Source organism: Thunnus albacares, chromosome 13, assembly GCF_914725855.1.
Source record: "Thunnus albacares chromosome 13, fThuAlb1.1, whole genome shotgun sequence".
NCBI lineage: Eukaryota > Metazoa > Chordata > Actinopteri > Scombriformes > Scombridae > Thunnus > Thunnus albacares.
This window is the reverse complement of record NC_058118.1, coordinates 20,691,884-20,703,740: the sequence shown is the minus strand read 5'-3', so window position 1 is coordinate 20,703,740 and position 11,857 is coordinate 20,691,884. Positions and strand designations below refer to the sequence as shown.

The 11,857-nt window shown below is 41.5% G+C and overlaps 1 protein-coding gene across 5 annotated transcripts in view; it reads right to left on the bottom strand.

Moving 5' to 3' along the window:
- Positions 1 to 241: 241 nt before the first annotated feature.
- Positions 242 to 11,857, bottom strand: part of LOC122995165 (rap guanine nucleotide exchange factor 6-like) — a 158,832-nt gene continuing 147,216 nt past the window's right edge. For all 5 annotated transcript variants that reach the window (XM_044370190.1, XM_044370191.1, XM_044370187.1 and 2 more), the window contains 6 exons: positions 11,360 to 11,506; positions 10,873 to 10,992; positions 8,517 to 8,781; positions 6,369 to 6,913; positions 4,948 to 5,304; positions 242 to 4,025 (listed from right to left, as the gene is read on the bottom strand). In XM_044370190.1, coding sequence (XP_044226125.1) covers positions 4,003 to 4,025; positions 4,948 to 5,304; positions 6,369 to 6,913; positions 8,517 to 8,781; positions 10,873 to 10,992; positions 11,360 to 11,506 — 1,457 coding nt within the window. In that variant the 3' untranslated portion in view covers positions 242 to 4,002. The remainder of the gene's footprint in view (positions 4,026 to 4,947; positions 5,305 to 6,368; positions 6,914 to 8,516; positions 8,782 to 10,872; positions 10,993 to 11,359; positions 11,507 to 11,857) is intronic.

Sequence of the window (11,857 nt, the reverse complement as noted above, 5' to 3'; positions counted from 1 at the left end):
TGGTGGATCAACTGACTGAATGTTAATTCTATCCCTAGAGCCACGCTACTAACATGGCTAATAAAAACATCCTCTAGGAGGCCAGATGTTTCCTACAAAACATACTTGCTACTTTAAAGTAATTGTATATGAATGGAATATGTGCAGTAGGAGTAGGAGAAGTGTTTTAGAGACACACCACATTCGGTTTAGAGAACCGTCGGCAACCAAACATCACACATTAGTAAAGACACTAAATCGCTTCAGTTTAATATTTTATTCATTGTCCAAATTCATATCAGTAGACTTGAAGAAATAAAAGGTACTTTTTCCTTTTTAAACATTCTCTTAAACAAAAATATAACAACTATTTACAATCACTCGTAAAAAATACATAAAAAGCGTACGAGCAAAATCATGTTGTCTTTCTAAAAGACATAAGTTACAACAGCTATGAGAAGTGTGAGACGAAAGCAAACTTTAAGCCACAGACCGAGTTAATACCTCTTTGTACAGATTGTGCAGCACACTCACCACATTTAAGCTTATTGTTGTGCATTTCTGCTGTAATGCCAAAAGATGTCTACATCAAACACATTCACATCTCTCTTATTGCATTCCAGGTAACATGGCAGGACACGGGCTAAATTACAATCAGATATTTTCATCAAACTGTGAGTGAGGTGAAGTTTATCTTTCTCCAGTTTCATGTTTGTTCAAAGCACTGACATGTTGTATAATGACTGCTAACTGTCAGGTCCTCCATGAAAACATACCAACTGTGTGCGGAGGGGGGAGAGGAGGGGTTTACTACTGAATGCAATTTAGCCCTGAAAGAAACAAAACAAAACAAAACAAAAAGAATATGTAGCATATTATTTGGAGTAAAAAAAAAACTCCTTAATTAATTTTCTAGGATACAGCACTGATGTAAAGACCAATGAGTGCTGAAAGAGTTTCATTCTGAATTTCGGAACAACTTCAAGAAAAAAAAAAAACCCTCAAAAAAAACCAAAACTTTTGCTCTCAATCCAACATTTGAAAGCAGGTAAAACTAAAAATAATTTTCTTGTGACTCCTGATGAAGATCCTTGCCATTCTTAATATCTGGGACAACTCTTGGAAGACGCATATGCTGCTATTTTTTTTTTTTTTTTTTTAAAGTTAATACTGATTTGTGGTTTAGAATCTGAGGAATACAGTTGTGCAAAACAAATAAAGAGGAATTGTCAGTTTCGGACTCTCAGTCTGTTTCAAAGTTTCTACTGTGAGGAGAAAGGTTCGGTTTTAAAGTCCTGCTGAGTTGACGGGTTTTTCAGAAAGAGGCAGGGAGAGATACAGACATCATGGCAGGGCTTGTTCTGTTCAATTCAAACAGACTACGATATAATAGCATCAAAAACCTCCTTTCAATCATCCAGTCTGAGTTTGAATTAACTGGCTTCGTGCCATGAAACCGACGGCTAGAGACCCACAGGGGGCCCACCTTCCTGCAGGCAGGAGCAATCAAAGCTGCAAACTGAGACCAGCTTTAATCGGAAACGACTTCTGAGCCTTTCCATATGTGCTGTACGCCCAGACTGAATCAAAATGGGATTCCTCGCAAATAAAATTCACACACACACACACACACAAACACACGCACGCAGTCATATCCCAAAACACAGCAGCAATTACACTTCTAGACAGAGCAGAAATGGCACCAACAACAGAGTGTGACAGGAGAAAAAACAAGACATGAACAATGAGAAGAACTTAAAAGAAATTGTTGTAAAGACTCCTGCCTGAAGACAGAAACACGGCAATCACAACCTCGGATTATTTCGTATAACAAAATATTCAAAAATAGCCTTTATAGAGGACTCTCTTCTCTCATCTATACATGATCAGTTAACATTAATTTATGGCAAAGGAACAACAAAAAAATATATGTATAAATTCATATATATGCCATGTATATATTACCATTAATCATTTCAAGTCTTTGTGTGGCAAAACAATACAAAAGAAGCGTCACAGAGCGCAAGACAGACAGCAGAAGGAGAAGAGAAGAACGTCTAATTCCAGTTACACCCCTGCTGCACTGCAGATAAACACAAATAGAGACTATTTTTACTGTTTCCAAAAACATTACTCAGAATGTACAAATCTGCTTCCGTTTTCAATACAAATAAAACAATTTCAAGCAAACCCTTTAAATATTCTACAAAATGTACTATAAACATGGAATGGAGATGCGAGCCAGGCGGTAAAATACATTATCTGTTGACTTGTTTTTGTTGCTTGTTCTTTTAAATAAGAAGCAAAAACCGAGATGAACGAGGTACACTGTGAGCACATAGTCAAAGTTTATGTTGCATCTGCATATTCCTGCTGCGCTATAAACAAATTTACAAGGTCAAATGAACCTGGAGCACTTATACTTTTAACATTTCAGCTTGTAATTCCATAGACAACTAGTCTAATAAACACTGTAAACAAAATAAGCGGTGGTGTAAACACTGTTCATCTTTATGCACACCGACTAAGATTTTTGGTGTGTGTGTGTGTGTGTGTGTGTGTGTAAGAGTGTAAATGCGCGTGCATGCATGTTGTGTGACCACACACACACACACACACACACACACACACATACACGGTGCTAATTTATTATAGCTGCTGCAATAAAATAACGACACGCGTTTTACTCTACAGGAAGCAGCGAGGCATTTGTTCTTCAGCTCATTAAAAACGAGTTATAATACAGTTTTTATAGAACATCCAGGAGGCAGCATGCCGCTAAAGTACCTCGCGTCAGACTGAACGAGCAATAAGAGAGGCGGCTGGGTGACGGAGAGCGCGACACAAAGACTCAGAACTGCCTGAGAGATGCTGTTTGTCGTTTTTTTTTTTTCCTTTTCTTTAAAGCTCAACTAAGTACAATAAGTGCTTAACAAAAACAGATGTGCTCTCTGTTATTCAGGAGTTTCCATTTTTTTATTTTTTCACCTCCTGGAGAGGAAGTGAAAAATGTCTCGAAGGGTTCTTTTTATCTCCTGAGGGCGTTTCTGACTTCAGATGAAGTTGAAAATGTGAGTACTGGGATACTCAAGTTGGGTTTTGTAGCTGTTGTTTTTGTTTATTTGGTTGGTTTATGAGGGAACTGATACCACTGATGTAAATTTACATCACCAGTCCCCTGTGTTTGATAGAGGCCCATAAAAACCGCAAGAAAAAAATAATTGTTTTTTGTTGTCTTATTCATCTACATTCATCTTCTTTTGAGCTGACAGGAAACAATAACAAAACAAAACAAAAAAAAACACAAGCTAATGTTCATCGTAATACTCGCACTACTGACAACAGCTCTCTATCATCCCTTTGTCTTTTCCTCCTGACTATTCTCACATAAAAAAAACTTTGCAAAGCTCGGAGATGCAACTGAAAAGACACACACACACACACACAAAAAAAATCACTTTGCAAAGAAGAAGAAAAAAAAAAATCACTGTACAACATTTTAAAACTGTAAAAACTTTGTGACACGCTGTTAGACAAGAGAGCTTGGAGCGCAAAATGGAGGTACATGGTGGTCTGTTTCCAAGGAGGCTGACTTCTTCTCATGAGGCATCATTGTCGTCACTCTTCCTTCTTTAATTTGTCCTTTTTATATATATATATATATATTTTACATCAGTCTACCGTGATGTGAATCCATCACACCACCTTTATCTGCTGAGTTCTTAAAAAGTTTCTAAAACCAGTCTTTTCTTCTTTTTTTTTTTATGAAATGAGTTCAAAAAGAAATGATTGTACGAGTCCTGGCAGGTGCGGAGACGTCACATGACCCACTGGTCTGGTCCAGAGGTGTGTTATGGTCCGCGGTGATGTCACACAGGGCTGTGGGCGGGGCCTGGAGAATGTGCTCTGATGCGTGACGATGGCAGGCTGCTCACTTAGTCCAAAACCTGATCAACACGACTTGGTCCGTGTGAGAATATGCGCGCGTGTGTGTATGTGTGTGTGAGCGTGACGTCACCACCTCTACACCGCTGATACTTGTTCATCTGGAAAAGAGCAGAGAGGAAAGTGTTAGGGTGCAGGTTTAAAATGCTAAATTTAATAGATTCAAGACTCTTTTACTGTATGTGGATTCATATGATATCAGACCAATCTCAAAACCAAAATGAAGACACAAAGCTGGCAAACAGCTAATTATCAGTTTCAGAACACTAACAAAAGATACGGAGCAGAAAATTACTTAGTAATATCATTTCTGATGAGTATGGTGTGTTTATAGATTAATATTTTCCATTCAAAGCTACCCAGACTTTTTGAGACAGACGTAGCTCAATTTAAACAGATTTTTTTCATCCAGATTTTGTCTCCATGCACCTCAAATGCTCAGACAATCTTACAGAGAAGCAAAATTAAGAGAAAAATGGGTAGAAAACACAAGTGAGCTGCTTATAAATGCTTGTGTATCAGACTCCCTTTAAAAATGTCCAAAAAAACAAAACAAAAGTTACTGGAGAGCGGACGCTGATTGATGATGACTAAATTCAGATTTACATATTTTCTTGAGGGACATCTTTCTCTCTTTTTTTTCTTCCTCAGAAAATAATTTGCCGCTATTTAAGAGTGTAGACACGAACTTGCCAATGCAAATCAAAAACATATGAATGTGTCCATCCATAATCCATGAATAATCTATACTGAAAAGACTAAGAGACTAGTATTTTCTGTTTTTGTAAGCTTGTGGTTTCCTAAACACTATTATATCTTGATCATATCACCAATATGCTGTAATTTGACCTTCCATAAAACCTGTTAACAGGAGGTACTCCACCTTGTTATGTAAATGAACTATGAATTAAGAGATGTAAGTAAAGATTAGCATTGTTAAAGCAAAAGAACCGATAGTTTTCATTTAAAAGAGTCATACTCAGAACGGTGCTTTATCATTTCAGCATCCTTATGGCCACGTACCATCCTCACTGTCAGCCAGCTCCTGTGGTGGGAGGCAGATGCTGGGCGGTCTGGAGTGGCCCTGGCCCTGCATGGACCCGGCTGTCCGGGCCTCTTGGTGGTGGAGGTGATGGTTTCCAGCGAGCCTCCGAGCCTCAGCCAGACCTCCGGCTGCTCCGGGGCTTTGCAGGAGTTTGCTCCTCTGCAGGGCCACACTGTAGTCTGGAGGTCTGAGGTGGGGAGGCCTGGGGATGTGACCTCCTGGCCCACCTACTACTCCGTCTGTGAGATCCCCCAGAGCCAGACCGTGGTAGCCTGGAGGGGTGGGAGGGGGAGCTCGGTAACGCTCATCCTTGGCGGGGGAGGTGACACAGTACACTGGATGGAGGTGTGGATCAAAAGAAAGGAGGGATGGAGCGAAGGAGGAGGGGAGTGAGGGGTGAGAAAAGGTGGGAGTGAAGAAGGTGCAAGAAACGGAGGTGTGCGGGGAGTTGTGTGAGGAGGGGAGAAACAAAAGAAAATGATGGAAAAATTAAATCAATGTGATGTTTCACTAACACGATACAAAACTATACATGCACCAAAAATATGAACCAAAACAAAAAATACAAGCAATGAGATGGATGGCTGCCACAGATACACACAGAACTAGAGCTGCAACTAATGATTATTTTCATTATCGAATAATCTGTCAGTTTGTTTCTGGATTAATCGATTAATCGTTTGTTTTTTAAGTGTAAAAAAAGAAGTGAAAAATTCCCATGGTAATTTCCAAGAGTCCAAAGTGACGTCCAAATCTTAACGATGTCGAATTTACACTGAAGTAAAACAGAGAAAAAGCAGCAAATTCTCACATTTGAGAATCTAGAGGTAGAGAATATTTGACTTAAACGATTGATCGATTTATCAAAATTGTTGTCAGTTAATTGTCTGTTGATCCTCTGATAGATTAACTGACTGATTGTTCTGGCACGAGACAGAAACTAGCAAAACTAGCAAACTGCATAATCATGAAACTAGAGCAGGAAATCCAAAAGACAAATTTACACTTTGGCTGATGAAGATGCTGCATAACTCCTGTCAGATGGAAAGCAAACAGCGACAGAAACGAGACCTGTGATCTCGGCTTTAAGAAATGCGGAAGCACAGCAATTGCCAGCTGTTCACTAGAGCAACAGAGCGCTGCAGTTATTCAACTTAACTTAATTTACTACTTGTGAGTCTGATATAAAATATGGACAGCCGTCTTGATATTCAGAATCTGTCTGACTGCATGACTCGTGAAACTCCTGTATAACTTTACAAAAAAGCCTTAAATGGGGAAGAATGTTTTCTACTGTAATTATTCTAGATAAGCGCCACTGACGTTCACACACGTAGCGACAGAGTTGACCTGTCAAAATGTGTTTACAGGGAATCAAACTCGCAACCAGACCCCTCACCTATCAGGCCCTTCTCTGTGCTTGACGTCACCGTTTTGTAGGCAGGGTCTGTGCTTTGCCCTCCTTCCTCGTTGTTTGGCGAGGAGGGGTGCTCCGAGGTGTTTCGCCGCTTTATCGTGCCGTAATTCCCCTCATAGGTGTCCGACAGCGAGCTGGACGACGCCCAGCTCTGCCGCGACTGATTGGACAGATCTGAGCTGGAGTCTCTGGAGTGTTTCTTGGCATGGTCCTCGTTCGCCCACGCGTGACCGGCGGCCTCCACCTCCGCTATCGGCCCGGCCAGCTGTGTGTGCTTGAATACGCCCAGGTGAGTGTGCGGGAGAGAAAGCGGGTGCCCGTGGATGCCGTGGTCCCAGGGCCGGCAGGAGGAAGTAGGGAGGCTCTGGAAGGAGTCGTGGGAGTTGGAGGAGCAGGACGTCCAGCTGCCGCGGCCGCTGTCGGCCACCGAGTCCAGAGAGGTGTGGTCTGGGGTCAGCTCCTCTGTAGAGATGGAGGAGGTGAAGGTGGAAGCTCGGGTCACGTAGCCTCGAGCCAACGACGAAGAACTGTTGCAGATAAAAAGAGATAGAGTGAGATCATTTCCAGGTGGATACTGGCCAACCACAGCACATTTATTTTGATACTTCATTCACACTATCATCTTCCCTTTACTGGTGATCAGATGAAGAAGCCAGACAACCATAAACTAATCATCCTCAACTGATGAGGTAACTCAGTCAGTACTAAAAGGATGGAGAGTGGCTGGATGTGGAAGAGTCAAAGACAAAACTTCATATAGACGATCTGAAACCTGGATATTGTCAAAGTCATGTACACAACATGAATTAACCAGGTTTCTCATCATTCCAAATCCTGAAAATGATCAACATCATGATAAGACTTAAAATCAGAATAGTAGACTATATGAATTTACTCAATAATAGTAAGATTAGTGTGAGTAAAGACTTGTTGAGAAGTTGAGGTACTGTACATGTATCGAGCCAAAAAGCATTAAAAAAGAAACAGAGGGAAGGAATGTCACAAGTGTGAAATGGAACATAGCAAACTGTCGAGTGGCGCCGAAGGTGGTAAGTCATACACTGACAATGAAGAGAGAAAAGAGAGGGAGGGAGAAGAGAGCAAAGAAGTGTCTTCAATAACTATAAAAAGCTGTTGGCTGGAGGACACGCGGGTCAGAGAGTCATGCACTAACAAAACACAGACAAAAGAAGATAAATGAAAACAGGATGAAGTTCAATGTTACACGGATGAGCCGTATTGTCTCTATAAATCCACGACTTCCGACCAAAATGAGTTCTTGCTCTTGTATAGATGAGTTATTGTGTGGATTTTTCAAACGTTTTTTTGTCATTTCACCTGTAAAATTCAGTTACAGTGAACGTTCAAGCCATTAAAGTTTGCTACCTTCTCTTCCTAAAAACTGCAAAACAACATTTTTTTAAGTACTTTCTGCATGATACATCGCTACGTCTGCTGTTTAAAAAGACAAGCAAACAACTTTTTAAAAAGTTTTTCATAAACCAGCAGTTTGATTCACTGACGCAGTTTTACTGGACAAACAAGCCACTCAATGAAACCGCGCCATATTTCATAAAACAGGCTGGTGTTATACGGCGAGGCTGCCGAGCTAATATAATATCAGAAAAACAGACAGATTATTCCGTCCGACGATATTTTATAGTCTCCTCTTTATGAGACAGAATGTCCTGATCATGGAGGAACAATAAACAAACAGCAGACAATAAAAGAGGCGTGTTGTTTATTCGGCCAGATTAAAAAGCTGCCTGCGTGAAAACCGATACGCTTTTAACGGAGAAAAGAAGGAGAGAGAGGAGGGCAGTAAATGTGGGACGCTAATAAAAACCTGGCGTGTTTATGACTTCCTGTCCTCCGAGTTTTAATGGGGAAAAGGACATAATTGGAATCCAGCTGGGAGAAGAAATGTAAGAGCGACTTAAGATAAGTGTGGTTCCATTGGGGAGGGCTTTAGGCAATTATGTGTGTGTGTTTGTGTGTGTGTCCTTGTGATCCGAGGTTTGTGACCTGCCTGGGAGAAAAATCTCACTCTAAATTTTTAGCCAAGGAACATACAAGGAATCTACTTAACCAGACAGATTAGGTGAACTGCACTGAGCTGAAGTGAATTACCTTGTGCTGGGCTGGTTGTAATCAGCATTCAAGTGTGCGTGCGTCGCTGCTGTGCTCTCAACAACTGGCACAGCTGCTGTAGTCGCAGTAGTAGTAGAAGTAACAGTGGCAGTAGTAGTACACGTCCTGTTGCTGCTAATACACCGGTCGTCAGGGCCGGGGGCAGGCACGGAGTCAACCGAGCAGATACTGGAGCGGGAGGAGATCTCGCTGTGACTCGAGTCCGACAGGTTGTCCGCTTTACCGGCTGGTAGGAGAGCGTAACCTGCACAGAGGAGATGGAAGAGGAAAATTGAGGACATTTGTCTTTGAAAGTGAAGTAAAATCATTTTCATGAAAAAAGAGGTTGAGACAGCGATACAAGTTAAAAAGATAAAGTAGAAGAAAAGAAAGAGTATTGAAAGCACAAACTGGAGGAGGAGGTTGAATGCTAGTTAAAAAAAAACAGCTTCTGAAAGCGAAACTTTGTCAAAAATGTAACATACTGTACACTGTGTGGTGGATATTTTTACCTAAACTAACTTCCTGTAGCATGAATGTAAATTATTTGACTCTACAGTCAATGGCCATGATGATTATCATAACCGAACCCTGTCAGTGTTGGTGTGTAACTCTCACTCAACATTTCTATCGCTTATTGTGTTTCTGCATCTCTTTAAATCACATCAATACATTAATTGAGAACGGATCTGAACTGTCTGAGCTACCCTGCAGCCAGAAGACGACATGGAGCGATCTGAAGTTTCTGCGCCCTTTTTTAATAACAAACACTTAACACTGTTATTCCAGTTCATCACTGCTTCTATGTCATCCACTTTTTCCATCAACAGCAGGTGATTTCAGAAACTGTGAGGATACATTCTGTATATTCTGTATCCTGTGAGAACTCGTACACAGTTCGGTTATTAACTGCAGTTCAGGAGATTCAAATTTCTTCATCAATCCTTACGAGCACACGCAAGAAATTATAATCGCTCTAAAATGTGAAGCTAAACATGCACAGAGACTGAATAGTTCAGAAATGGTTATTAATTGACTGTCAAGGACACTGTTGGGGACACAGTTTAAACTTAATATTACAAAAATCTGCTGAACCAAATGAACTGACTGAGGGAATGAACTTGATAATAAAGTACTACATGCCACAAAAGAAAGTCACATACCAACACCTCCACAATCAAGTAAAAATAATAAATTCATCTGCAGAGAAAATGCAGACAAATGTAAAAGTGTGTCCAAGTGACAAAACATCCTTCATTTTGAAAAGTTAAGGTGAATATGCTCTCTGCTTTCACACTGACTTGTTTTGCAGTATTTGGCAGTTCATTGACACAGCGACACTTGCAAAAAATTCAATACATTTTTCCCCACAAACAAAGAAATGTTGGGAGAACTAGAACAAAGTGAAATATCTTCCTATTTGTTGTCACTGCTTCAGACAAGATCTACTTTTTCTCATCAGTATCACATCATGTGCTCCCAATGTTTGCTGTGAAAACTCTTTTATGCTGCTTTCCTCATGTCACTTTTTCTATGACTCATTGGTAGATCTGAGGCTCTCGTCTCTCAAGCAACACTCGCTCTTGTGCTTCCAAAATGAAATGTGGTGACATCACTTTAACAAGCTGCAGTGTCTCTTGTGATGGATTCTCAATGAACGTAATCGATAATCAACAACATGCAACAACACATCTGAAATAATGCTGGCTTCCTTCAGTTCACTGGTTTTACTGAACAACTGGTTCAATCAGTTATCTCTGTCAGACAGTCTTTCTCCTGGTGCGTCTGTCCCTGCAGAGCCAAAGGAAGGGGTTGGGGCTGACTGACCTCCTGGCTCTCTGCTCTGCCTGTTCTTGTGTCTCATCCTGAGGTGAGGAGGGTACGACTCCTCCCTTTTCCTCTTTGGCTACCACTGGTCTCTCCCTGGACTGACTCCTTTCCCTCAGTATCCTGAATGGTGACATCAACCTTGTCCTGATGGGGGACTCTGGGGGTCTCCTAAACTGTGGCTGGGAGAGAGGTGACAGAGCCAAGGGTCCTAACCCTGGCAGACTGGGAGGACAGCTGGTGCGGACCTCAGGATTCACCCCTGACCATATCTGCGTAGGGCTTCCTGCTCTTACCCTTAATAGATTTAGCCCTGCATCTGTCTGTGAACCCTGCTTGTTTGGCTGCCTTGATCTTCCCCTCCTTTGCTCTGGAGGATGAAAACCTCTCTGAACTGCCTCTGTCTCCTCCTTCTCCTCTTCTACTTCACTTCTTTCTTCCTCCTCTCTCAGATTCTCTCTCTCCCTGCTACTCTCTCGGCTGTTCTGCCTGGTCATCAGTAGGATCCTCTTGTGGAGGAGAGCCCCACCTATGCCGTAGCTGCGCAGGCTGGCGGTGCCGGCCTTTGTGCTGGCGTCGCTGGTCAGTGACGATGAAGATCCCGACAAGTTCATCTGGCTGGAGTTCTGGGACTTGGCCACACCTCCCACTGAAAGGGGGAAAGAAGGGCAATTTTATCAGCTTGAACCAAGAGGATGGTTGAAGATGTGAGTCACAGGGTGCATACAGGACCCCCAGGACAAAGTGGCATCAATTACTATAGCAACAACATACATTAAAATATGTAAAACACACTGAAGATATTTTTTCTGCATTGCTTAAAAGTTCAACAACTTCTAGACTTTAAATGTGTGAATATTCCCCCCACACATGGTCTGCCTCAACTCAGTAAGATTATCATTAGTATTGTAGAACTCTGCCTGCAGGTGCCTGTTTCATTAAATCTACTCCGGGCCAGCTCTTCCCCCAGGGATAATAAACCATACAGGGTGAAAAGCAAAGTTTCTGTTGCAGACCTTTGCGCGGAGAGCCCTGCGGTGACACGGTAGGGCTGGAGTGAAGGGAGGAGATGGTGGAAACGGTGTCATCAGATGGTCTCTTTGTGTTCCACTCGTCTGCCGAGCTAACCGGAGGTTTCTTCACCACCTGGGGAGAATTTGAGTCTGCAGAGAGAAAAAAAAGGTTGCAGGAAAGTAAATTAAGCTGGGAGTCTGTAAAACACCTGTAATTATACAGAACTGGGAAATGTATGTTTTCTTCCATTTAGGTGTTACCAGTGTGCACAACATAATTATAATTATACTGCAGCTTTAGAAATGTAGGTTTATTATAAAATTTAAGTTGCGTTCAATCAAACATGCTCTTAAAGTCAATTACAACTTTGTGTGGAAACATACAATGATCAATTATATTTTTCCAAGTAACTTTTTAATATGCACGTTTTGACAGGGACTTGGCCTGGATGAGAAAAATATTAAAAAACCTAAGAATTTCTCAACATGTCAATATACTGT